This window comes from Anthonomus grandis, chromosome 11 (assembly GCF_022605725.1).
Source record: "Anthonomus grandis grandis chromosome 11, icAntGran1.3, whole genome shotgun sequence".
In the NCBI taxonomy this organism is placed as follows: Eukaryota; Metazoa; Arthropoda; class Insecta; order Coleoptera; family Curculionidae; genus Anthonomus; species Anthonomus grandis.
In genome coordinates, this window is record NC_065556.1 from 3,130,749 (window position 1) to 3,158,281 (window position 27,533).

Genomic DNA, 27,533 nt, shown 5'->3' on the forward strand with positions numbered 1-27,533 from the left:
GCCATGGCACTGTGGCTCTACCCCAAAAGCCGCCACTGGCTATCCATCGAAAATAGAGCTTCTAAATAAAATAAAATCATTTAAAAAGGCCGGAAGAAAACGAATAAAATTGATAGACCTATAATACGAAATTATGTTTGTCCAAAATTTAAACAAAATGTTAATTTTGAAATCCTTTTTTTTAAGACTGCAGGTGGTTTAGGTGCAGATGGTTTTGTTTAGTACTTTAAAACAAATGAGCTTTTAATAATAAATTACAGTTTTGTGTGAAAAATGTGGCTTTAGGTGAAGACAAATAAAATACGACAATTTACAACTAGCGTTTTAGCTCAAACGGTGCGCCCTACAAAAAAAAAAAACATGTAATTTATAGAATATTTTATGTACTTTCATTTTGAATAGAAGTATTTTTAACGAAACATTGATGGTTATCGAGTAATAAGCATAAGACTGCCAAAACTACTTTTTTTTACTTTTTTTGCATTTTTTACAATGTAAATACAATAGTAAATTTGCGTCACGAAATTTTGTTAGCAAACATCAGAATCGGATTCAGCACCCCAAAAGACATAAAGAATGTAGGAAATCAAAACTACCCCAAAACTTTCCCGCGAGGGGCCTTTATGAACACAAATTTACTGTATTATTATGCCTAATTTCTATGTTAAAAGTATCGTAATCCGCTATTTTTTAAAGGACTCCCACAAAGTTTTAATTAAATTAAATTTTAATGGTTTTATATTACAGGATCTACGCTACTTTACCATCTAGTATCACTTAAAGGTTTCAGATTTAATGCAGGTACATTTTTTTAAATAGTATCTCATCTTTTTGTGGAGGAAAAGAAAAAAAATTAGAGTTCTTCTACTATATTAATAAAGTTTACTGTTTCATTTGATACTTTGGCAGCATCATTTACTGCTAAATTAAAAAAATGTGCAGTGCATGGCACAAAAAAGCTCTTGGATTAACGTCCGGAATATGTTTTTGTAAGACCGGAGCAGTGGTGGCGCAAGATCAAAATTTTATGTGGGCAAGATACATTTTGCGAGGCCCTCTGCTCGTAAATAAATAGAGCATCTGGCTTTATTAAAGTTTTATTCATAGAAAATCTAGTCACAAGTTACACAAGTTACATCTAAATATTTAAGATATTTAAAACCTACCAACATTAAAAAATAAGCTTAATTAAAGGAACAGAAATTTTCTACTTTTCACACTGCTGAATTGTTTAATTACGTGCTCGTAATTAAACAATTCATCTAGCTTGGATGCTATATCAACCTCGATCGACAAAACTGCGACCGCAGAAAGTCTTTTTTACTCCTTTAATAATTCTAAATAAGTTTTAATTTTGAGAAGCTCCGTTCAGCGGAGGCTGTACTAATTGGTATTGGTAATAATATTCTAATGGCGAAGTATATGTTTAGGTATATTAGGTATTCTTTTAAGTTATCTGTAATATATTGAAGCAACTGCTTCACATCTATTATGAAGTTAGGTAGATTAGGGATCATTATTTTTAATTCTTCATATACTTCGTAAGGTTAAAGTCACTGCTCTTACCCACTCGTAGGACTGATCTTATGGAATATTTTTTGTGCAAGATGATATAATATATAATATAAAAGACATTACTATAGTTAATGGGCAATAAAGTTTTTGCTTTAAAGTGAGTAAAATTATTTGGTCTATTAAAAGTATTACACGATTACAAATATCATTATCCTTTTTATTCTTTAAGTTGTGTGTATCAGAACTTTCCAATAGATTTAACACCTGTTTTAAGAAATCTGAACTTTGTTTAATGAATTCATGAAACTTTTCTAGACATGAAGAGTATAGTTTATTAAGCTTACAATATTCAGAAGTCTTATACCTAGTTAATAAATTTTCGAGTTGAGACCACCTACCTAATTTCAATTCGAAAGGTGAAATCCAGTTTAGGTCATTTTGGGACAAAATTGTTTATGTTAGTCGATCAAGGTGTTTACGATGGATTTTAAGCTCACATTTGTTATGTTAAGTTCGCAAGGTCGTAATTGGAAAATAGTTGAAATTATGATTACGTTGCTCATCTTGATCTTTATAATTACCACGAATTGATATTTAAAGATTGATATAAATAGTCGTTAATTTTTTGAATTAACACCCAGTTCTACACCCAGTAGTCTCTCATTGCTCAACCTACTACGGCCAAGCCACCTTGTCTTAAACCTATAGGGAGGCTGCTATAGGGTAGTAGAATAAAAAAAGGTTTAGGGAAAAGCCCTAGATCTTTTTACTGGGGTTATTTCGTGTATTAAATAAATTAAATTTTAAAGTAAAATAGTAAATTTTTATTTTATTTATACACTTAAAAATAAAAATTAAGTACTAAAAATAAAATGATAAATAACCACTCTAGCATGAAAACCCAGAGGGCGTAAAATTACAGCTATTAGATTTCTTTCCATTAGTTATAGATACTTTAGACCAGGTCCAGCTAGAACAACCTTTGCTTCCACACAAAATAAAAACTGGCATGCTACTGGAACCGCCACTCATGCTGCCAGTAACACCTTGCAAATTTAAATTAGTGATTGGTATATTATTGGTTGGACTTCCCGTTGACTTTCCACCTTTGTAGTCTTGTTGGACATTAACTCCATAGGTTGTAATACCTGAAAACTCACTTACATAGAAACACAAGTAAATTAGTTAATATTTTACACAAACCTGATAATTGAATGTTTTTATAGGTAACAAGATTAATAGAACCAGTGCCAGCATCACTATGGGTCTTAACATGAATGCCATTTCTGGAGTTTATGACGGTACTGTCGGTGAAAGTTACATTATTGACGGTATTGACACTGCCACTACTGGTGCTTTGACCTACTGATAAACTAAGTCCATGACCACCAGTACATGTTAAGTTTTTAAAGATCATATGTGATCCTTGGTTTACAGCTACACAATCATCTTGGTTATGGATTTGGCTGTTTTGAACTGTAATGCTTGTAGAGCTTGAAACATCAAATCCATCAGTATTTTTACCGCCAGCCTGAAAAATAAAAATGTGATAAACTAGAACATTTATTTGGAAAATTCTTACAGAGTCTCCAGCAGAAACATCGATGGTCCACTTATTTAAGACAGTATTGCTTGCGCTGTTAATCGAGACGCACTGGACTGGGCAGTTCAGCAATTTAATATTATCAAATAGTGATCCTCCTGTAGTTTTAATTCTAAAGAATTTTGGTTTAGTTACTCCATTATCTCCCTGTCCATCCCAATATTTAGCACCTAGAATTAATTTAATTGAGTGCTTTCTCTTATTTATCTTATATGTATAATATACGACATGTGACCGTAGATAGGTAGATATTAACTTTTATTCACCTCAGATTCGCCTAAATTTGTTATTGCGGACTATGCTCTAACTTCCCATTATAACAGGCCCATATATTAATCCTAAATATTTTGGTGAGTTATTTACATTCTCACTTACATTCTATTTTTTTTTAAAATATTGTACTTCCTTTTACTACATTAAGTGGGGTGTTATTTGTGTCTAGGGGTGAAACATCTTAAGAACTCTGCTTGGAACCATTCGCAGAGATCCCATGATACTGACATAAGCCGCACACCCTTAAGGAAGTATTAACACTTAGGAGTAAGCCACAATAGACTCAGGGTAGCAGTGGAGAGACACAAGGTGTCCCACTCACAACAAACTCAACCTAAGTATTACTGCTGGATTAAATCTATTCTAACAGTACCCTAACTGAGAACTATGCTAATTTGATAACAATTCTATTTTAGCACGAGGGTCCTTGAACTTTCCAGAGACCAGCCACAGAAGATATACTTTCAACCTTACTTTTTTCCTACTTCTATTTTTATACTCTTTTTGAGCTACGTGATACTCATTCTAGTCGGTGGCAACCTTGTACCCCATGCAATTGTAATTATCAATTGGACAGTAATTTAATTCCTATATAAGTTTTAAAATCTATATATCAAATATCTTGTATTGTTTAAGAACATTAACTTACCCAAACCATCAAGTACTGATCCTGAAGCTCCTTTAACAGTGACCTTACTTCCTGAAACTTCAACTAAAGGACCCTTCCAGTTTGAGTGTGTAAAAGTAATAGTTCCTTCAAAGGTCAATGTAGCACCAGTTTTTAGGTCCAAAGTCAAGGTCTTATTAGCTGGTACTGTAATACCTTTAATGACTAGGGTGGTGCAACTAGATACAGCGGCACTAACTGCAGCGTAACTGGTGACAGTACAAGTGTCTTTTAAAGGGGAAGCCAAAGCTACCCAAATTAAAGCAGCGGTAACTATGAATAGCTTATACATGTTTAGTTATTGTTATTCACTACGTTTCGTTGTAAGGCTTTATATATAGGAAAAAAAATTTTTTGGAATTTTATCTTTTCAGAAAGACAATGAACAGTTTAATAGTTTAAGTAATATTTGCTGATCGATGATAAAATAGACTTAAAAATAGTGTTTTTAAGTTAGACATTAAGGAATTTCTTAATCTTAAAAATTCTTTTCAAACACGTGCCTTGATTTCGTTACTCATTTAAAAACACAACACTACAAAATAATCATTATAAATATCTAAGTGGGTACAATATGAAGAAATATGTTTTTAAAAATATGGTTGCCTATTATATAACAATTAATTATTTTTTCTATTAAGTCATCATATGATGGAAATGCGCGCGATAAAAAATTATTACGATATATTCCATCGAAAACGGGAGAGATTGGTTGAACAATATAGTGGGTAAAACAATAACTTCTACCAGAAAAATTTACAAGATATAACTCGTACAAAAAAAAATCCGATCGAAACTTCCGGTCATGTCTTCCAAATTAGTCTAGCTCCCTAATTTAGAAGTGATTTGTTAAAATCAAGAGACTGACAAGTAAAAATGCATTCAAGGTTAGAAAACATTCTTACTATATTTTTAAGAAGACGACAAGGCTCAGGGCTAACAGAATGCTATCTTACCTAAAGTTGTCAGAAGTGACTAATTTTAATTTCGATGATAATAATTTCAAAAGAAACATACCGGGTGACACAGAAAAAAGGGACCACTTAATAACTTTCTTACTTTTTAATAAAAATAACTGAAATTTGGTATATCGACAGAATATATAAAAAATAAGAGCATCTTTTCACATGTTCTATTATTTTCTATTACTTCCGGTTTAACGGGAAGTGACACAACTTTTTTATTATAAATTGAACAATTGTTGTATTGTTAGATATTTTGATAGAAAATTATATTCTGAGAATAACACCGCATTTGCTACTGGTTTGTCCACATTTAGTTTGTGAACGTTTATTTGTTTTTCTCTCCAAATTAAAACTACCACTTCAATTTTAATTTAATTTTCTCGATTTATTATAACCAATTTAAATAATATTTTCTTAACAACAACAAATCTACGCGTGTACGATAGCCTTTAAATTTCTAAATATTTAACAATAAATATATAATATATATTAATAATATTTATTTATTAATATATATAATAAACAATAAATTTATATAAATTTATTATAAGTAAATAAATATATTAAATTATATATTAAATTATTAATATAATAAATTTGAAGAATGGTACCTTTTGGTCTTTACATTTCAGTCAAAGCTTCGGTTTTATCTTCACTTGTAGCCTCTATTGTTGAGTTGGTGGGTTCGACTGATTCTACATTTTTACTGAGAGTGGATGTACTCGTAAATGGTTTAAGTGCAAGAACAGGTGAAGCATCGACCGCTTCAGAACATCTCTCTAAAGTTTCTGTTTCTGCATTGGAAACTGGAGTTTTCGTCAAGAAATCTTTTATTAGCCAGCCATCTTCTTCTGTTCTTGGGCTCTAACTTATTTTTGCTTCCGAAATTTTGCCCCAGGAGGTCGTTTTCTCTTCTGTGGTTCCTAGAATTAAGCAAATAAGTTATGTCAATATACGTATAATATGCTAGATCAATATAACATTTATTAAGATGTACTAGGCTCAGAAAAACATTTAAAAAAGAAACATGGTAAGATCGTTAGATGATAAATAGACAAATAAAATATTTCGGCACTGGAAGAGATGTTACCTTCGATAATTTGAATGAAACACGCTGTATATTATTACCTATTATAAAGTACCACGTTAAAGTCTAATTACCTGGATTTTTGTATATACAGGAGTCCCGGTTCATGTGGGAAATCTCTCGGACTCAGGTAGAACATCGAAAAATAATACCGAACGTTCCTATAAAAAAAATTCCTACAGGCATTCTTTACGAAGATACGGGTATTAAAAAAAAACAACAGAAAGTACGGTTTACAATGTAGGAGAACAAAATTTTTTGTATTTATTTAACTAACATTTATTCAACTAAATTTACAAGCATTTTTTTTTCATAAAAAATGTTGACACGTTTTTGTAACTTTTAATAGCCCCTGTATCGACTAGGCAAATAGTAACGATTTAAAACTTTAGGATTATAATCTACATAAAAATACCTTCAAAATAAGGTATCACTCGATCCTCCGTTCCATTTAAAATTTTGGGGGCCCTTGTCACCCCCTAGCTAGGGCTTTGCCCTCAGGGGGGCGAAACTAGCAAAAAAATGGTTCCCCCTTGAATCAAAAATTGACGGGTCCGAGGATTTATTCGCAAATATTCTGAGGGACCCAAAATAGGCTCTGTTTTGTTTTTAAATGGCCACCCTGTATAATACTTACCATGTTACCCTTAATTTAATTTCCACACCAAACACAATAACAAAAAATATAAAACATTTTATCGAATCGAATATTTTCTTTCTAACACTTTAAAATGTCACAGTTACTTTTTCACATGGATCATCATTTATTTACTGTTACTGTTCAATATTAAAATGGATTTAATTATTGAAAATTTATATCATTATTACATCCAATAAAATTACAAATAGAAAACCTTCTATCTAATTTAACAATTTATTCTGCATAAATAAAGTACAAAGTGAAGAACTAATTGTGTATTATTTCCCATATTTTATTAAGAGAAAATAAACACAATAAACATTATAAATTTTTCAAAAGTAAACATGTCAGTATCAATTTCTTACAGGTTATGTTTGATATTCAAATCTTGGACATTGACGGTTTAGTCAGAACACGGCAAGTCAGGGTAGCTGCATGTAATGCAACAAATTTAAGATTTTATTTCACTAATGATGTCTCACCGATAAAGCTTTTATATTGTATTAAGTGATGTGTGTGGTGAATCATTGATTTTTTGTATATTTATTGAGTTTCATTTTGGTAATAATGGTTATGTAAGGTTGGGCTAGCTTCAGTATGAGCGGAGGCTCATAATAGCTCGTAAATATTTTGATGGGTCGGATCTTCTGTCTATTGATGAGTATTGAAGAGGGTATCGACTGACGGTGATAGATTGTCACTTCCTGGACTTTTTTTTGTAATGCGGGAAAGCGAAGTGCGAACATTAAGAAATGACGGATTGAAGTTATCGGAAGATTTATGATTAAATTTTACCATCTTCTACATACCGAGCTAATGTAGTGGGATTTATTTGATCGACAATATTTCGAGGTATTATCCGAGTGATAATATTTTTGGAAAATTCCCTTCGGGAGATTTAATTTTCGTAAATCGAAATTTGATGTTCCGCTTTATGTCGTTATAATCTTCTTCACCTGCGTCACCTAATTGAAAATCCTGTTAATTCAGGGTAAGTGTATTTTATTTCAAATTGTATATAGGGATGTATTATAGGGGTTATTTATTTATTTTTTTTTAATTTGTGCTAAATTGCGACAAACCAATATCCCTCGCATTGTATTTTCCTTGCAAATTCTTCCTGGGGTTGTTACACTCCTACAAGTTTCCAGATAAATGGATAGGGCGAAGGGGGCCTATAGTATGGGCTGCTCGATCTCCTGATATAAGGCCGTTAGACTTTTTTCTATGGGGTCATTTGAAATCTATTGTATTTACTCCCTAACCTGAAAGTTTGGATGAACTTCGTCAACGCATCATCGACAGCTGCCATGATATCCCACAACATGTTTTTGAAAATGTCCGTCAGGAATTTCAATATCTCCTATATCATTATTTGGCCAAAAAAACTTATTGAAATAAAAACTGATATTTTCATATTTTTGTTTTCCATCTGAACAAATTAAGATAAACAAAGATTTTCATTCAGAATATCATCATCTTTCAGATATGCAGAAGAATACTGCATATTATTCGAATTTGGTTTAAAAAAATGCAATTCTTTAATTACAATTTTTTTTTCATGTTAACAAACATTTTAAATTAGCGCTTAATTGTTAATAAACGATTTTATTTAATATAACTCGACCTGTATAGTTCTTTATTGTTTGTTTTTAATCTTGCAATATTTTTTTGAATTACAATTATATGTCCACTTATGCTTAATATAAGATTATTAGCTTAAGATAATAATTGTCACAGCATTTATATGTATTATTTTATTCAGCATTTATAAGTATATATATAGAGGATGTGAAAAAAGAGCAGTTAGTCATCTTAGCGCAGTCATAAGTAAGCTTTGCAACATTGTAACCTAAATTGTATTCTCGTGTTTAATAAGTTATTTTTTAAAAACACTAGTTAGGATGTATTAAATAAAATTCTACTTCTACTCAACCGATTCTTACAAAACTTTATGCATATATTTTGGTAGGTTTCCGTGAAAATATTATATTATTATATTTTACACTTAACACTTGATTAACCTCACCCTGAGCGAGGGTAAGAGCTGCCTTCAAATTTTTAAATTAGAAGGAGATCAAGAGATACCCCGTTTTAAAGGTCTTTTTATCCTGAATTTAATATTGTAGTCATAGAGTAGAGGTAATTCTAGTTAAGTGAAAAACTAAGAACCAATAAATAGAACGTGTAGGTAAATTTTTTTGAGATATGCTAACCTCTAAACATTTAATAATTAAAAATAAAAACGTGGGGGCGCAAAATTATTTATCTATTTATTTATTGCTCATTAATTCTTACAGTGGCAAAAGGAAAAACACTTACATAGGTCAATATTGAATAAACTACACTTATTGAATAATATACACAGACGAATGCTAAAGCAGTTAAAACAGTAACTAAGAATTAAACTTTTTAAAAGAATAGACTAAATAAAAATGAAGTACAATAAATTTAACAATTAATAAAATAACTTTTAAATTGTATTGGTACATAACAGTTAGAATTCGTATTTTATAAACTCGTCCAGGCTGTAGAACGCTTTACTGACTAAAAGAGACTTAATGTGTCTTTTAAATATCTCAAAAATTAGATAATCGATAGCTGCAAGAAGTCGATTATGTCGAACCGCACTGCCGAACAACTAGGACCATCCCTCCATCACTCCAAGTATTAAGTGAAATGTAGTTTAAGAATAAGAAATAAAACCTAAAACTCTTTAAAAAATAAACATGTAGAACAGCAAATAACAAAAAATATAATTGTTATACTAATGCACAAAAACAAAATATATTTCAATATATCTCAACAATCACTATAAAAATAAATCTATATAAAAACTGTAGTTTATCTAACTGACGTAAAGTCTACATAAAATAATAATATTGTTTATTTCCTTAGTACAAAGCACATATACATATATAAAGTTCTCGAACTGAAAAAAAGTCATATTCATGGTGGAAAAAGGAAAATATACAAATATTATTAAAATATACTTACATACATGTGGATATGGATCTTTCGAAAGCCTTCGATACCGTTTCACATGAAATTCTCTTTAACCGTTTAGAAAAAATTGGTATTCGAAACGTGCCTCTTAACTTATTAAAAAATTATTTATCAGATAGAAAACAACTTGTTAAGATTAATAACACAATGAGCTCTCCTAAATACATTAAAACCGGAGTTCCACAAGGGACAGTGCTGGGACCAGTACTCTTCCTTGTGTACATTAATAGTATAGGAAGCTTATTGGACGACTGCGAAGTTATTTCGTACGCAGATGATACTGCATTATTGTTTTCTGATAATTCTTGGAAGAGAGTCTAAAAAAGCCGAAATTGGCCTTAGTAAAATGTATGAGTGGCTCAACAATAGTGTTTTAAGTTTAAACTTTAATAAAACTTATTATATGAGTTTTTCCGCAACGTCAGTAGATCAACCACCGCCCACAGAGATTGTAAAAACTTTATATATACGCACTAATAGAATCCAATTTAAGGTACTGTATTATTATATGAGGTTGCGCGTATAACAATACTATAAAGAAATTGTTAATCACTCAGAATTCTGCATTAAAAATAATATTTAAAAGACCAAATAGATTTTCAACTGGTGAACTATATAATAATCTAAATTTACTAAGTGTCAGAAATATTTATATCCATTCCACTTTAAACTATGTCCATACTACATTATCACCAATTAATATGGATTCTATCAACTATCTCACAAGAGCAACAAAAGAGATAAATATGTTTATTCCATTTAAACGTACAAATGTGACCTAAAGATTTGTAACCTATTATGGACCAGTTCTTTTTAACACACTGCCTGCTGAATTGAAAAAATATTATAATTATCCAAAAATTTTCAAAGCCAAAACCAAACAATTTTTATTGAAAACTCAAACATTTTTTGAAACGTTGTTCTGAGTGTGTGGATATTGGGTTATTGTAGTGCAATTTAGTCGTAATTTTTACTACCTTTTTGTTCTCTTGCCTGTTTTCCGCCTGCATAGCGGCCGGGCTGGGCTGTTGCCGTTCTTAACCTCTTAATATCTCTGCCATTATGGAAGAGGAAATCTGCACACAAGGTACGTCATTGGATGGCCTTAGGCCGATTCCTCTTCTTGGATTTTTACCTTAGGTATATAGGTATTTAACGTTATTTTTCTTTCCTCATGAAATAGGGTTGTTATCTATTTTTATTTGTACCTATTTTTCCTATGTAACAATAACACTTTTGTATATAACTTTATGTAATATATTTGAATTTGAATTTGAATACATATTAGATTAGATTAGATTAGATTAAAATAAGGGTGAAGTTTCACTGCGACCTAAAAGATCTATTGTGTGCCCCTTTCTAATTACTGCTTGATGGTATTCTCAAGTCAAATTACTTCGTACAATCCTATGGCTTTAATAAAGGCTAGTAGTTGTGACAGTTCCAGTAATGAGATATTTCCTTCTGGAATTTCATAATTACCGAGGTGCATGGCACGACTTTCGGCAACTGTTTCGCATGTAGTTACTAGGTGTTCTGGGGTCTCTTCCTCTTCCCCACAGAATCTGCATTCACCTGTCTGTTCTAGTTTTAGTTTCCTGCGGTGTTCTCGAAGGTGACAGTGCCCTGTTAGGAATCCTGTTACAATCCGTAGTTTAGTTTTAGTTAAACTTACTAGAGCTTTAGATTTTTTTGGGTCGAGGGTTCCAAGGAACATCTTGGAGTGTCTCAACCCTGGATGATCATCCCAGAGGCTTTCTCTGAGTTGATCCTCCATTTTTGTAAGCTCATATAGGTAAGTATTCTTTCCTATGCCGCAGAAAGGTTCCGGTCCTACAAATTGAGAACCAGATCCCTTTTTTGCCAGAATATTGGCTTCTTCGTTACCTTGCACGCCTGTATGTCCAGGTACCCACAATATTGTGACTTTATTTCTCTTTCCTACCTCATTAAGTTTGCCCAAACAGTCTCTTACCATTTTAAAACTGATGACATGTGAACTCAGTGCTGCTATGGCTGCTTGACTGTCGGTGAAGATTGCGATGTCCTGCTTGAGGTAGTCTTTGTTCAGGATTAATTGAGCGCATCTTTCTATAGCGTGTATTTCTGCTTGAAAGACACTGGTGTATTTTCACAGTGGCTCTGAGTATTTGGTGCCAGGCCCAAATGGAGGCTCCTGTTCCTTTTTCGGTTTTAGAACCATCTGTGTACCATTTGATAGTATTCTGTTTAAGTGAGCGGGCGACAGATTCATTTTCCCAGTCACTTTTGCTGTCAATTTTTGTACTGAAATTCCTAACAAAGTGATATTCCCGAGTTATATCGTCCTTGGGAAGATCGAACAGGGGAATGGATCTTGTTTGAGATACCCAGGCTCTCTGATCAATGTCCCTACTGTTCGTTCTATCCCTTGCTAATCTGAACATGGCCCTTTTAGCAGCTCCCTCTACTGCCAGGTGAAGAGGTGCCAGGTCAACTATGACCTCCAGTGCTGCTGTGGGGCATGTTTTCATAGCTCCTGTGATGCATACGCATGCAAATCTTTGAACCTTGTCAAGTTTACGCCTTACTGTACTTAACTTTGTAGTGTCATGCCACACCACTGCCCCATATGTGATTATGGGTTTAACCATCATGGTGTACATCCATCGCAGTATTTTTGGGGAGCATCCCCAGTTTTTACCCGCTAGGTTCCTACAGATCATAATGGCTTTGGTGGCCTTGTTTACTGTGAATTCTAGATGCTTGTTCCAACTAAGCTTACTATCCAGTGTCACTCCTAGATATTTTACTTCATCCGATGTATGTACAACTTGTCCGCCCAGGTGGATGTCCCTGGTGGGTTGCATTTTCCTTTTACGAGTGAATGGTACGATAGTAGTTTTCGCTGAATTTATGCTCAGCCCCACTGATGTGCACCATTCTTCCGTGATGCTTAGGCTTCTTTGTATGAGGTCGTATAAAGTGCCCTTATACCTGCCTTTGACTATAATAACGATATCATCAGCATATCCTATGCAGGTGAAACCGAGATTTGTCAATATCTCAAGTAGTTCATCGACTACTAGACTCCATAGTAAGGGTGAAGTTACCCCTCCTTGAGGCGTGCCACGAGTAGTTTTGATGCCTGTGGTCTGTTCGCCCACAGTAGTCTCAGCCGTACGCGTGGCAAGCATTTGACAAATCCATCGGATTATGGTTTTGTTCAAATTTCTTTTTTCCAGGGCATTTTTTACCGCTACATGTGACGTGTTATCAAATGCCCCAGATATATCTAGAAAGGCGCAGATGGCTGTTTCTTTCTCATTCAGGCTTTTCTGGATGATTTGTGTCAGTTGATATAGTGCGGTTTCTGTGGATCTGCCCGCTCTATAAGCATGTTGACACTGATGTAGAGGTGCTCTCTCCAGAATGTCATTCCTGATATGGTTGTCTAAAATTTTTTCTATTGTTTTCAGAATGAAAGACGTAAGGCTGATAGGTCTAAAAGATTTGGGGTCAGTCCCATCTTTTTTTCCTATTTTCGGTATGAAGGTGACTTTTGCCCTTCGCCAGCTACTGGGAATGTATCCCGACGCTAAGCTCGTCCTTGCTATTCTACTCAGGTGAGGAAGGACTTTCTCTTGTCCGTTTTGTAGGAGAGCAGGAAAAATTCCATCCACTCCCGGTGACTTGTACGGTTGAAAGGTGTTTATTGCCCATTTCAACCTTTCTGTCGTAAAGACGGTCCTTGCAACTTCCCAGTCCTCTTTTTTAGGGTTGGTGTACTTTATTGGGACCGTTTCTATAGGTTCGCACCCTGGAAAGTGTGTTTGAAGTAATAGGATGGCTTGCTCCTCTTCTCCCTTCGTGTAGGTGCCATCTGGCTTTTTGAGGGCCATTATTGGGTATGTGCCTCCCTTAGCCATTGCTTTGTGCAGTCTAGCCGCAGTCGGAGTGTTAGCGATTTCCGCACAGAAAGTTCTGAAGTGCTGTCTTTTGGTTTTTCTTATCTCTTTGTTATAAAGAGTAAGCACTTCGGCATATACCTGCCAGTTACCGTGTCTTTTCGCTGTATTGAAAAGATGACGCACTTTTGACCTTAGTTTTGACAGGTGTGTATTCCACCACGGGGCGTCTTTAACGGGTCTCTCACTGGTCACTGGGCAACTTGAGTCGAACGCCTCATTTATTGCACGTGTGACAGCTTGTGAGTCCTGCTCTAAGTCTAGATGATGCGGTTTCCCATTTAAGCTTAGATAATTTAAGTTGTTTTCCAGATTGGTGTTGTATAATTCCCAGTCTGTTTTTCCTGGGACCCTCCTTTCGGGTCGATTGTATTTAATGCTGTCCAGCTTGAATTCGATAATCCTGTGGTCGGACAGTGATGGTTCAGCTGATACTCTCCAGTCCTTGATGTGGTCTCTGAGACTGGAGCTGACTAAAGTAATATCTAATACTTCCGATCTTGATTTAGTTACGAATGTTGGTGTAGTTCCCACATTCAGAACCTCGAGATCGGTTGTCGTTAGATATTCAAGCAGACACTCACCTCTAAAGTTAATATCTGTGCTTCCCCATGTGATATGGTGAGCATTTGCGTCGCAGCCTAGAAGGAGTGGTAGACGCAATCTGCTACAGTATTGAATCAGCTCTTGCACTTCTGCTGGTGGTGTCATAGGCCCATCTCCAGCAAAATATGCTGACGCAATTACTATGGTCCTGTTGGTGTCCCCAATGTCGAGATTTACGACAATAGGTGTTAGGTCCCGTGTCATGAGTTCTGAAATACATATGTAATTGATGTTATTTCTTATGAGAATGCAGGCTTTGGATGATTCCTGCATGGTATCATATATTACTTTTGACGTTTTGCTTGACAGACCCTTGATCTGCCCCCGATTGATCCAGGGTTCTTGGATCAAGACTAGTCCCAGATCTTGCTTGACAAACATCCGTGCAATCACATCGGAGGATGCTCGTTTGTGTTGCAGGTTTATTTGTGCTAATTTGCTGAATTTAAAGGCTTCTGGTTTGGGAGAGTGAAGTCCTCTTATGATTTGTCAGGGCCATCCGGTCCGTCCCCCTGATGGTCTACATTAGGTCCCAGAAGCCTATCTTCTTCTTCGCTGCTGATGACATTCTCCTCAGCGGAAGTGGTCGGGTTGACATTGAGATCGAGGTCTATGCCCTCGGTCTCTTGTGTTTCAGTCGCCGTAGAGGTGTTCTCATTGGCGACTGGCTCGGAGGAGGTAGAGGCTGAAGTGGATGGATCAAGCTCCATCTTTTTGTCCTTTGCCTTCTCCTGCTTTCTGAGGCCAGATACGGGGATTTGCCCAAACCTGTAGTGGATAGTGTATCCCTTTACCTGGATGCTATCCGCAGATTTGGTGTCGATCCCAACAGAAAGCACTTGACCGTGGCCATTTTCTTTGGCGCTTATGACTTTCCAGGTCTCGGTGGAGATCTCTGGATTCTGTACTCCAATGAGTTTCAGGAGAGCTGTGGTGTCTTGCCCTTTGCTCCGTGGAAGAAAAAGGCTGATGGTATACGCTTTTGGGATGTCCTCTCCTCTTTTCGCTACCAGCGCTGGCCCTTTCCATTCCTTCAACCTAGGTGCCATCTGAGCCAGCCATTCTGCTGTCTGCTCCGACTCGCAGTCCACAAGTATCATTCCCGAGCGAAAATGAATACCTGAGAACTGCACGCCCTTTGTTGTGCTGTTGATCATTTCTGATACGATTGCTTCCTTCACATCTGTGAGTTGTTCGGAGGTTAGAGTTGCCTCAGGGTAGTCCTCCGGCAATACTCCGATTCTAATGAGCTTTGCCGCTTTTGCATAGCTGGTGGCTTGCCCTGCTATGTTTGCAGACTTGCTCGTCTTCATTACCCGGGGATCGTCACCGGTTCTTTGCTTCTTTTCCCCCTTTTTTTGTTGGGGTGAGATGAAGTCACTTCCCCTCTTACCTTGGGGGTTTTTCTTAGGCGATGCCTTGGAGGTTTGAGGAGGTTGTTCTTCCTTTCTTTTTTCCTTGTCGTCTAGGACTTTTTTCCTCGCTTCTTCGGGTGACATGCCCTCGTGAAGAAAGCGTAGGTATTTCCTGACGCCTGCACCACTAAGTCCACGCCTTAGTGGATCGTCCCTTCCCCCAGGCTTTCCCAGTTCTGGAAGAGAAAAGGAAAATCTCCTTTGAGATTTTGAAGCAGTTTCTTTTCCCGCTTGCTTTGTGGTGGAGGGTGTTGCCCCTGCCATCTGAGAGGAGGAGGTTGTTGCTCCTGCCACTTGCTTTGAGGAGGAGGATGTTTCTCCTGCCTTACTGTTATGTTCGGAGGATTGTCTCCGTTCTTTTGTTTTTTTTTGTTTTCTTGCTCATGTCCATAATGTTCCCACGAGTAGCAAGGGAATGTAGGTCCGTCCCAGCAGAGCCCCGCATGCTGGGATAAGGGGTATATACAATGGGGTGCCCTCCGGTGCCCCAAGTTGCGGCTAGTCCTCTATCTAGCCACGCATCCTTCGACCTGGCTCCCCATCTTGGATTTAGGTTTTTGATGAGGTTGTCTCCTCTTGGTCCGGGCGGCTAAGCCAAGACCCCCCTTTCTCCGGCTCGCGAGACGTGACCACGGACAGCCGGAGACCTGGTGTAACAGGTGGGTACAGGCCCCACCTGGCATCGTTAAAACCTGGTGCAAACCCTTAGCCACGACACGACAGCTGGGACAGGTGAAGTTGGTCCGCGGCAGGAGTTTTAATAGGCTACCAGTTGTGGTTGGCACAACAAGCCTTGTATGCTCCCGCAGGCCTCTGCTTCAAAAAAGATCATTAGCTTGAGGCCCTCCCCTATCCGCCACCTGGGGACGCGCCGGGCCGGTACTTCACCCCATACCGGGAATGAATACATATACATCAACATACATTGTTTGGTCTAGTAAAAAAAAAACATTTTATTTTTTTTTAATGGTTACTTATATTTTTATTTAGACACAAGGTGGATTTAGATAATTCGGTGAGAGATTTAAAGTGGACTGTATATTGATGATTTAAAGTATACCTTTATTGATCCTTACCTTAAAATTTCTGTATCCCTCAGCAAGCCTGCTCTGGACTTCTTGGGTCTTCTAATTCGGGTTTAATCACTAAGCGTGATTACGATTTTGATCAGTAAATCACGCTATGTACGATCAAGACAACATTTGCGGAAATAAACGTATAGATCATGACACTGGAATCAATGCGCGATCCGTAAAAATGCAAGTAAGGAATCAAATAACACCTTCTCTCTGGTCTCGGTTCAGCACATACTAAAGGAATTTAGAAATTTAAAGGCTATCATACACGCGCAGATTTGTTGTTGTTAAGACTTAGAAAATGTTAATTAAATTGGTTATAATAAAAGGAGAAAATTAAATTGAAATAAAATAGTAGTTTTAATTTGGAGAGAAAAACAAATAAATATTATAAAGAGAAAAAATTAAACTATTTGGACGTTTATAAACTAAATGTGGACAAATCAGTAGCAATTGCGGTGTTAATATTCTCAGAATATCCATTTAAAAGTCCCATTTAAAATAAAAAAGTTATTGCATATATCCTGTTAAACCGGAATTGATGGAAAATAATAGAACATGTAAAAAGATGCTCTTATAAATATTCTAACGATATACCAAATTTCAGTTATTTGTATTAAAAAGTAAGAAAGTTATTAAGTGGTCCCTTTTTTCTCTATCACCCGGTATCTTTATTTTAAAATTATAATATCGTCGAAATTAAAATTAGTCACTTCTGACAACTTTAGCTAAGATACCATTCTGTTAGCCCTGAGCCTTGTCGTCTCCTTAAAAATATAGTCAGAATGTTTTCGAACCCTGAATGCATTTTTACAATCTCTTGATTTTAACAAATCCCTTCTAAATTAGGGAGCTAGACACGCTCTCTAATTTAGAAGCCATGACTAAGTTTTGATCGGCTTTGTTTTTATACGAGTTATATCTTGTATTTATTTCTGGTAGTAGTTATTGTTTTATTGAAGTCGTTATTCTTTCAACCACCATATTTTTCAACCAATCTCTCCCTTTTTCGATGGAATATTTCGTAATAATTTTTATCGCGCGCATTTCCATCATGTGATGACTTAATAGAAAAAATAATTAATTGTTATTTAATAGGATACCATATGTTTAAAGATTATTTTGTAGTGTTGTGTTTTTAAATAAATAACGTAATCACGGCACGCGTGTAAAAAGAATTTTTAAGATTAAGAAATTCCTTAATGTCTTATTCAAAAACACTATTTTTAAATCTATTTTATCATCCATCTGCAAATATTACTTAAACTATTTATTGTTTTTCTGAAAAGATAAAATTCCTAAGAATGTTTTTTCCTATATATAAAGCCCTACAACAAAACGTAGTGAATAACAATAATTAAACATGTTTAAGCTGTTCATAGTTACCGCTGCTTTAATTTGGGTAGCTTTGGCTTCCCCTTTAAAAGACACTTGTACTGTCACCAGTTACGCTGCAGTTAGTGCCGCTGTATCTAGTTGCACTTCCTTAGTCATTAAAGGTATTACAGTACCAGCTAATAAGACCTTAACTTTGAACCTAAAAACTGGTGCTACACTGACCTTTGAAGGAACTATTACTTTTGCACACTCAAATTGGAAGGGTCCTTTAGTTGAAGTTTCAGGAAGTAAGGTCACTGTTAAAGGCGCTTCAGGATCAGTACTTGATGGTTTGGGTAAGTTAATTTTCCTAAACAATACAAGATATTTGATATATAGATTTTAAAACTTATATAGGAATTAAATTACTATCCAATCGATAATAACAATTGCATGGGGTACAAGGTTGCCACCGACTGGAATGAGTTTCGTGCAGGTCAAAACAAGTATAAAAATAGAAGTAGGAAAAAAGTAAGGTTGAAAGTTCTGGGGCTGGTCTCTGCAAAGTACACGGACCCTCGTGCTAAAATAGAATTGTTATCAAATTAGCGTAGTTCTCAGTTAGGGTACTGTTGGAATAGATTTAATCCAGCAGTAATACTTAGGTTGAGTTTGTTGTGCGTGGAGGACCTTGTCTCTCCACTGCTAACCCTAGTCTATACAGTGCTTTCAATTCAAAACGAGCCACCCTTAATACCTTTCTTCAAAACTAAAAAAAAAACACGTCAAATTAGATATACAGGGGGACGTTTAATTATGCATTTACTGAAGTTCTGTCAATCACGTCCTCACCTCCAGCTAACCTCACTTTAATATGTCAAATGGGAACCCCCATCGTGTAATACATCATAGTAAGCAGCGTAAAATTCTCTATTCAACGGTACCAAAAAAATGAAATCGTTAAATGTGTAAGCAAATAGTTAGCGAAAATGTCTAGAAATATTGAATATTTTATTTATGCCAAACTTTGGTATTTTAAATGAATACTTTTAGTGTGGTACCCACATCATTTTAAAATTCTTAAATTTTTTATAATAGATCATCAAAAAAAAAACAAGCTATTTAGAAGATGAAATGTGTGGTAACAAACAGTACATTTAGTTCAAGCAAATTATTTATTTTTTTAAGAAAAGAATGTGTGCCGTTATTTGCGAGAAAAAAGAGTGTCTTCAAATTTTTTGCAAAAATCTTTGCAGTCTTATAACTTTGTATGTGTATTTATTTCACTTATATTTTTTGCGAAACCTACCTAATAGGTACAAAAAAATACTGCAATACCTTACATTTTTAAGGCATTTAAAAAGCAGGCGATTTATTATTGTTAAAACTGTCAGTTTGACGCATGCAATTTTTCAATTTTACTTAAAACAGTGAGTTAATAAAATGGTGTATACGCTAACCGAAAGAATAGAAATAATTTTCCTTTATGGAGCTCAAGATCAGTGTGCTCGCAGAACCGCGAGAATATTTAATGAAAGGTATCAAGATAAAAACGTGAGCCATAAATACCTATTAGAATTGATACGAGAATTTAAAGAGACGGGATCGATTTGCAATAAGAAAATATATGAAAATAGAGTTGTCGATGAAGCATGCCAAGTTGAAGTACTATGACAATTTGCTATGGATCCAACTTTGTCTATACCAAAGGCCGCAAAACTAACAAATATTTCCACTGGTTCCGTACATTAAGTTTAAAAAAAAATAAGTTCTTTCCTTATAAAATGTATATTCTTCATGAACTCGGAGAAGATGATTTTGATAGGAGAATTCAATTTTGTGAAGTGATGTGCCAGCGAATTGACGACGATCCCCATTTATTGAAGAACATTTGCTTCAGTCACGAATCGACCTATTTTTTAAATGGCCTGGTGAACAGACGTAACTGTAGATACTGGGATAATGAAAATTCGCATGTTTTTCGGGAAGGCCATACCCAATATCCCCAAAAAATTAATGTTTGTGCAGGAATTTATGGGAATGAAATAATCAGGCCATTTTTTTTGAAGAAAATTTGACTGGCCCTTCCATCATCCAATCTATGGAAAATCAAGTAGATCAACATGGTGCTATATTATTAAATGAAAATAATATACATTTTCAGCAGGATGGAGCTCCCGCGCACTACACTTTGGTAGTTCGAGAGTGGCTTGATGAAAATTTTCGAGAAAAGTGGATTGGCAGACGTGGTGCAATCGAATGGCCTGCGCGGTCTCCGGACCTAACCCCACTAGACTTTTTTCTTTGGGGCTACCTAAAAAGCAAAGTTTATAAAACCCCACCTGAGAGTATTGAGAATTTAAAAAATTGAATATTTCAAGAATGCAGAGAAATTTGCGGGCAGACCCTTGCCAATGTTCGTAAGGAGTTTGAAAATATGCTTTTTATTGTCTTGCTAATAACGGCGCGCATTTTGAACATTTAACAAAATAAAATTGTTAAACTAATTTAATTTGTTTTTCTACCCTACCGATTTCACTTTAATTGATTCTTGATCAACCAATTTTATTTTTTTTACAACCATTGATAGCATAATAAATGTCCTTTAAAATATAATATATATATAAATAAGAGAAAGGCACTCAATTAAAATTCTTCACCGAATGAAATCCTTGAATTTTCTCTTTAATATAATAGAACTTCTTATTTCTAGGTGCTAAATATTGGGATGGACAGGGAGATAACGGAGTAACTAAACCAAAATTCTTTAAAATTAAAACTACAGGAGGATCACTATTCGATAATATTAAATTGCTGAACTGCCCAGTCCAGTGCGTCTCGATTAACAGCGCAAGCAATACTGTTTTAAATAAGTGGACCATCGATGTTTCTGCTGGAGACTCTGTAAGCATTTTCCAAATAAATATTCTAGTTTATCACATTGTTATTTTTCAGGCTGGTGGTAAAAATACAGATGGATTTGATGTTTCAAGCTCTACAAGCATTACAGTTCAAAACAGCCAAATCCATAATCAAGATGATTGTGTAGCTGTAAACCAAGGATCACATATGATCTTTAAAAACTTAACATGTAGTGGTGGTCATGGACTTAGTTTATCAGTAGGTCAAAGCTCCAGTAGTGGTAGTGCCAATACCGTCAATAATGTAACTTTCACCGACAGTACCGTCTTGAACTCCAGAAATGGCATTCATATTAAGACCCATACTGATGCTGGCACTGGTTCTATTAATCTTGTTACTTATAAGAACATTCAATTATCAGGTTTGTGTAAAATATTAACTAGTTTACTTGTGTTTTTATGTGAGTTTTTAGGTATTACAAACTATGGAGTTAATGTCCAACAAGACTACAAAAATGGAAAGTCAACGGGAAGTCCAACCAATAATATACCAATCACTAATTTAAATTTGCAAGGTGTTACTGGCAGCATGAGTGGCGGTTCCAGTAGCATGCCAGTTTTTATTTTGTGTGGAAGCAAAGGTTGTTCCAGCTGGACCTGGTCTAAAGTATCTATAACTAATGGAAAGAAATCTAATAGCTGTAATTTTAAGCCCTCTGGGTTTTCATGCTAGAGCGGTTATTTAAATTTTAATATATAAATAAAACAAAAATTTACTATTTTAGTTTAAAATTTTATTTATTTAATACACGAAATAACCCTAGTAAATGTTAAATTACTTTTATTAGGAAAACTACAAAAACTTAAAATTATTAATGTTACTTGCAAATACATGATCAAGATAACGAAAAATAAATAAAAGTATAATACTCTAAAATGCAACGAAAACTAAAAACAACAAGAACAAACGAAAATAATAATAATCATATTTCATCGTCCAAACCTCTATATCACTTACCAGGTAGTATTACATCATATATGCTATATCGCGCATAAGTTTAAATTTTTTCCCCTTCTCACTCCCCCGTCCACCAATATCCATCCATCATACCCGCAAATATATAGAGAAGTGTAGGTTGCCGTGTTAACGCGAAGAAATTTTGGCATTCTACTGAAGGTGCAATAATACGAAGTAATTTTGATATTTGTAACCCATAACTATTGGCGCAGCCGGCTTTACTCAAGCCGTAAAATGATAACATCGGCAACATGGCTTTCAGATCAAATGAATGTGATGGTCTTAGACTTAATTAATTAAAAGAATCATGTTATAGGTATTATTTCAAATTTAATAAATAAAGTGTTTACTACTGGCGTGTTTTCTCAAGAATTAAAAAAAAATAAAATTATTCCAATTTTTAAATCTGAAAAAAAGGAACAAATGAACAACTACCGACCTATTACTGTTATAAACACTTTATCTAAAGTCCTGGAAAAAGTTATTAAGGTTAATGAATTTTGTTGATAAAAATTCATTGCTTGATCAGTATCAATATGGTTTTGTTAAAAATAGTAGCACCCTTGCTGCTACTGTTGATTTTATTAGTACCATTTCAAAGGCATTAGATCAGGGAAACATTGTGGTGGTAATATTTATTGATTTGAAAAAGGCTTTTGACGTGGTTAGTCACGATTTGTTGATGAGAAAACTGCAGGATTTGGGTCTGGAGGCACTTTTCTTAAATCTTATGAATACTTATTTGGTGGATAGAAGGCAGTACAACTAACAACAAAAAGTAGAACAACTATGGTGTACCACAGGGGTCGGTACTCGGGCCGCTATTGTATGTATTATATGTTTTAAACCTAAAGTCTGCAAAACTAAATGCAGGATATTTTACATTTGCTAACGATATGGCTCAATTATACATAGGGGACAATGAGCAAGAACTTGCAGAAATAATTAATAACGATTTAAGTTTGTATTATAAATGGTTAATTTCTAATAGGTTAAAAATAAACATCGATATGACACAGTTTATGTTGTTCAAGTAAAAAAATAAACATATAGGTAATATAAACATTAAAATAAATAGTTTTAATTTAGAAAAGACATCCTGTGTAAAATATCTCGGTTTACAAATAGATGAATCTCTTAACTGGCAAATGCATATAAATAAAATTACACAAAAAATTTTCTCACTCATACCATGCATATATAAAAGTAGGAGCTATTTAACAAATAAAACCAAAATGAATGTATATAATGCCTTTTTCTTATCACATATAAGATATCTTTTACCTCTATGGGGTACATGTTGTTAAACAAAATTTAAATTATGAGATAACTACACATACAGAAAACCTGTATAGTGAACTAGGCATTTTTAATTTGGAAAAACTGTTGATTCTTGAACAATGTAAATTAATGTATAAAATCTTAAATAAACAATTAAAATGTAATTCCAGTATTACATTATCCAACGAAATTCATAGCTACAATACCAGATCTCAATCCAACTTATATATAGTATATAGTAGAACTAATATAGAAATGAACAGCCCAATTGACCGCGCATCCAATAGATATAATGAATTGCCTAATAATTTTAAAAAAATAAAAATAAACAAATAATTTGTAAATAAATTAAAATAATTCCTTTCTACATAGTATATTACAGCTTTATATATTATATTAGAAATAGGATTAATATCGTATAATAATGGTAATAGTGATGATAGTGGTAGTAATGGTAATATAATGTACATTATTTATCTTGGGAATAACACTAATTTTTGTTGAATATTCTACAGTTCTCGAGGCCAGAGTTATATGCACTGTTTAGAGTTAAGTTTGTAAAATTGAATTGTAAACTTTATTTTCAGAAATATATGCTTGTTTTAAAAAAAATGTAGTTAATAATTAAGAACTTATACTAAGTCTAAGTAATATCTCCCAGCCAGTGTCGGTGTGTTATACACTTGTTATAAAGACAAACACCTAGTTTGTAAACAGAAACAGGTGGATCCGGCCGGCTTTTTAAGTGGGTCATTGTGGTATTTATCGATTTTCAAGTTTATTTTACATATCAGTATAGGTAAATCTATTAGCTTCATTTATATATAGGAATTCATTGAAGAATTTTTTCCCTTTTATTTAAATCTAATTACAAAAGTAGTTTAAGAGCAGAAGATGCAAGTATTTCTGTTTTTGGCTTCCCCAAACATGAACAACTTAAAGCTTTTAGCCATTTACTAAAAGCCATACCTAGAGATAATTGGGCTCCTACTCAATATTCTGAGGTTTGTGCCAAGCATTATGACCCGAATGATATTATCAGTGAAGATGATTATCTTTTACCTAATGGCACACTCACTAAGATTAGAGTTTAAGCAAGATTAGTTTGCTCAGCGGTGCCTCAATTTTTTTCAAATTTATCTGTATATTTAAAAAAACAGTGCCTCTTCCTAGGAAAAGTCCAGACGAAGGAAATAGTGAAGAACAAAAACATAAGGAACTTGCCAATGAAGCCTTTGAGCAACTTGATTTTATAACAAATTTTCAAGATCTTATGAGTAATTACTCTCAAAAAATTCTAAAATCTGACCTGTGGAATGTAAAATTTGTTGTGGATACAAAATATATTTTTATACTTGAAACTTGAATGATGCTTGTATAAATATTATTAATCAAATATCAATAGATAGCGACCTACAACTCTTTATAAAAAAACAATGACTTGTCCCAAAATGACCTAAAATGGATTTTACCTTTCAAATTGAAATTAAGTAGGTGGTCTCAACTCGAAAATCTATTAACTAGGTATAAGTCTTCTGAATATTGTGAGCTTAATAAACCATACTCTTCATGTCTAGAGAAGTTTCATGACTTCATTAACCAAAGTTCAGATTTCTTAAAACAGGCGTTAAATGTATTGGAAAGTTCTGATTCCCACAACTTAGAGGATAAAAAAGATAATGATGTTTGTAATCGAGTAATACTTTTAATAGACCAAATACCTTTACTTACTTATTTTAAAGCAAAAACTTTATTGCCCATCAACTATAGTTCCTTTATCAACCTTCCATACGTCTCTTATCGAAATCCTTCCATACGAGACGTATGGAAGGATTTTTTTATTTATCTTTTTTGTTCATAAATTAAAAATCAATATTTTAGACATTAAAAAAACTAGCACCTATCAACTTTTGAAAATAATATGAACATTTTATTAGTGAAAACCGCAATAAAAAATATTGTAAAATAAAAAAGTTATCTAGGAAACAGGAATTTAGGGGAAATTAAAGGATGCCGACGCAAGTGTTGGTAAATAAATTATAATTTTTTAAAATATGTCGGCTTTATTAAAAGTTAGTATCTACAGACATTGTAGTATTAAGTCGTAAAAAATCTTAATTTTTCACCTTTAATAACGGTGTTTTTTTACACAATTATTGAACATACCGAATTTAGTTTTTTCTTTTATCAGAGTAAAACAATTGTAGTGTTTTAAAATTGGCCGGCTTTCTCAAACGGTATATCCATTAAGTTAGTAGAGATATTAAGTTATCATCCCTAAAAAAATCCTAAAATTTCGACCATAACAGCAGTGTTTTTTTTTTGCTTTTTACATATTGAACGTCGTATATCGATCTTAAAATTATTTTTTTCCGATTAAATTTTGAAAATTTTTTAATTGTGCCGACATAACAAAAACAGTAAAAAGGAGTGTTAAGATGCATCTAATGGAAGTAATAATTCACGTAAATTTTTGCATGTGTTGAGTGAACTATCAATTTTCATAAGCGCCGTTTTGAAATCGCGCGCGTCCTCGTGGGCTGGTAACCGCCGTTGCTCGTATTCAGTTGCTAACATTACTCGGGTGCCGGTCTTACAAAAACGTATACTGGACTTTAATCCTAGAGCTTTTTTGTGCCATGCGCTGTATAATTAATTATAGCTTAAATTTAGCGGTAACTGATGCTGCTAAAGTATCAAATGAAACAGTAAACTTTTTTAATATAGTACAATAACTCTACGTTTTTCTCTCTTTCTCCACAAAAAGATGGGATATTATTAAAAAAAATGTCCTGCATTAAATCTAAAACCCCTAAGTGATACTAGATGGTCAAGTAGGGCATATGCTATAAAGCCATTAAAATTTAATTTAACTAAAATTTGTGAGAGTCTTCTAGAAATAGCGGATAACGATACTTTTAACCTTCCAGTTTCAGTGTGTAAAAGTAATGGTTCCTTCAAAGGTCAATGTAGCACCAGTTTTTAAGTCAAGGTTCAAAGTCAAGGTCTTATTAGCTGGTACTCTAATACCTTTAATGACTAAGGTGGTGCAACTAGATACAGCGGCACTAACTGCATCGTAACTGGTAACTGGTGACAGTACAAGTGTCCTTTAAAGAGGAAGACAAAGCTACCTAAATTAGAGCGGCAGTAGATATAAAAAGCTTAAACATTTTTGATTAATATTATTTATTTCGTTTGGTTTTAAGGCTATTTATATACATACATATATATACAGTGCATTTTTTTTTATCTGGGGTCATAGGGTTTTACGTCTAATATTTTCAACCCCATGTTAGAACCTGTTCTATTTAGTCGATAGGATTGAAACTAGGACCAAGTAAAGTTTAAGTTAACAGACTTTAAAAACCCCATTATTTTGCAAAAAAATTTGCGAGAAACCTATTTTTTTAGGAAATTATTTTGTGTCACTGTCAGATATTTGTCTACCTGCTTCGAAATGTAAAGGTAATGAAGGTTACGAGGTGCAGAAAAAGCAAACTTTTTCATCAGAAAAACGTATTTTAAATAACGTCTTATAACTTCAAATAACTGCACCAAATTTCAACCAAATCGGTTTAAGGATAGTTATAGTATTTTTAAAATACCGTTATTTTTTTGAACCTTCATCGCCCTGTATCTCAGAAACAAAGCAACTCCCGACATACGTTTATAGGAACGTTTTTTCATAAAACGACTTAACGATTTACCATGTATAGTTTCGTACCGTAGTTAGGGAACACCCTGTATATATATATATATATACTTATATCTATATATATAGCCTTAGAACCAAACGGAATAAATAAATTAATTATACCAAAAAAAATGAAATCGGTTAATGTGTAAGCAAATAGTTAGCGAAAATGTCTAGAAATAATGAATATTTTATTTACGCCAAACTTTGGTATTTTAAATGAATACTTTTAGTGTGGTACCTACATCATTTTAAAATTCTTACATTTTTTATTATAGATCATCAAAAAAAAATACAAGCAATTTGGAAGATAAAATGTGTGGTAACAAACAGTACATTTAGTTCAAGCAAATTATTTATTTTTTTAAGAAAAGAATGTGTGCCGTTATTTGCGAGAAAAAAGAAGGTCTTCAAATTTTTCGCAAAAATCTTTGCAGTCTTATAACTTTGTATGTGTATTTATTTCACTTATATTTTTTGCGAAACCTACCTAATAAGTACAAAAAAACACTGCAATACCTTACATTTCTAAGGCGTTTAAAAAGCAGGCGATTTATTA

General features: G+C 34.0%; 2 protein-coding genes across 2 annotated transcripts; one reads left to right on the plus strand and one right to left on the minus strand.

Annotated features, from left to right (window-relative positions):
• Window positions 1-2,348: 2,348 nt before the first annotated feature.
• Window positions 2,349-4,350, minus strand: LOC126742440 (polygalacturonase-like). Its single transcript, XM_050449088.1, has 4 exons — window positions 4,041-4,350; window positions 3,098-3,288; window positions 2,719-3,046; window positions 2,349-2,663 (listed from the first exon to the last, which is right to left on the minus strand). Exons 1-4 carry the CDS (start codon window positions 4,348-4,350, stop codon window positions 2,404-2,406), a joined length of 1,089 nt encoding a protein of 362 aa, XP_050305045.1. The 3' UTR covers window positions 2,349-2,403.
• A 13,813-nt stretch (window positions 4,351-18,163) lies between these two features.
• On the plus strand, window positions 18,164-21,759 carry LOC126742441 (polygalacturonase-like). Its single transcript, XM_050449089.1, has 4 exons — window positions 18,164-18,473; window positions 20,831-21,021; window positions 21,073-21,400; window positions 21,452-21,759. The coding sequence occupies exons 1-4, from the start codon at window positions 18,164-18,166 to the stop codon at window positions 21,709-21,711; spliced, it is 1,089 nt and encodes a 362-aa protein (XP_050305046.1). The 3' UTR covers window positions 21,712-21,759.
• The last annotated feature ends 5,774 nt before the right edge of the window (window positions 21,760-27,533 follow it).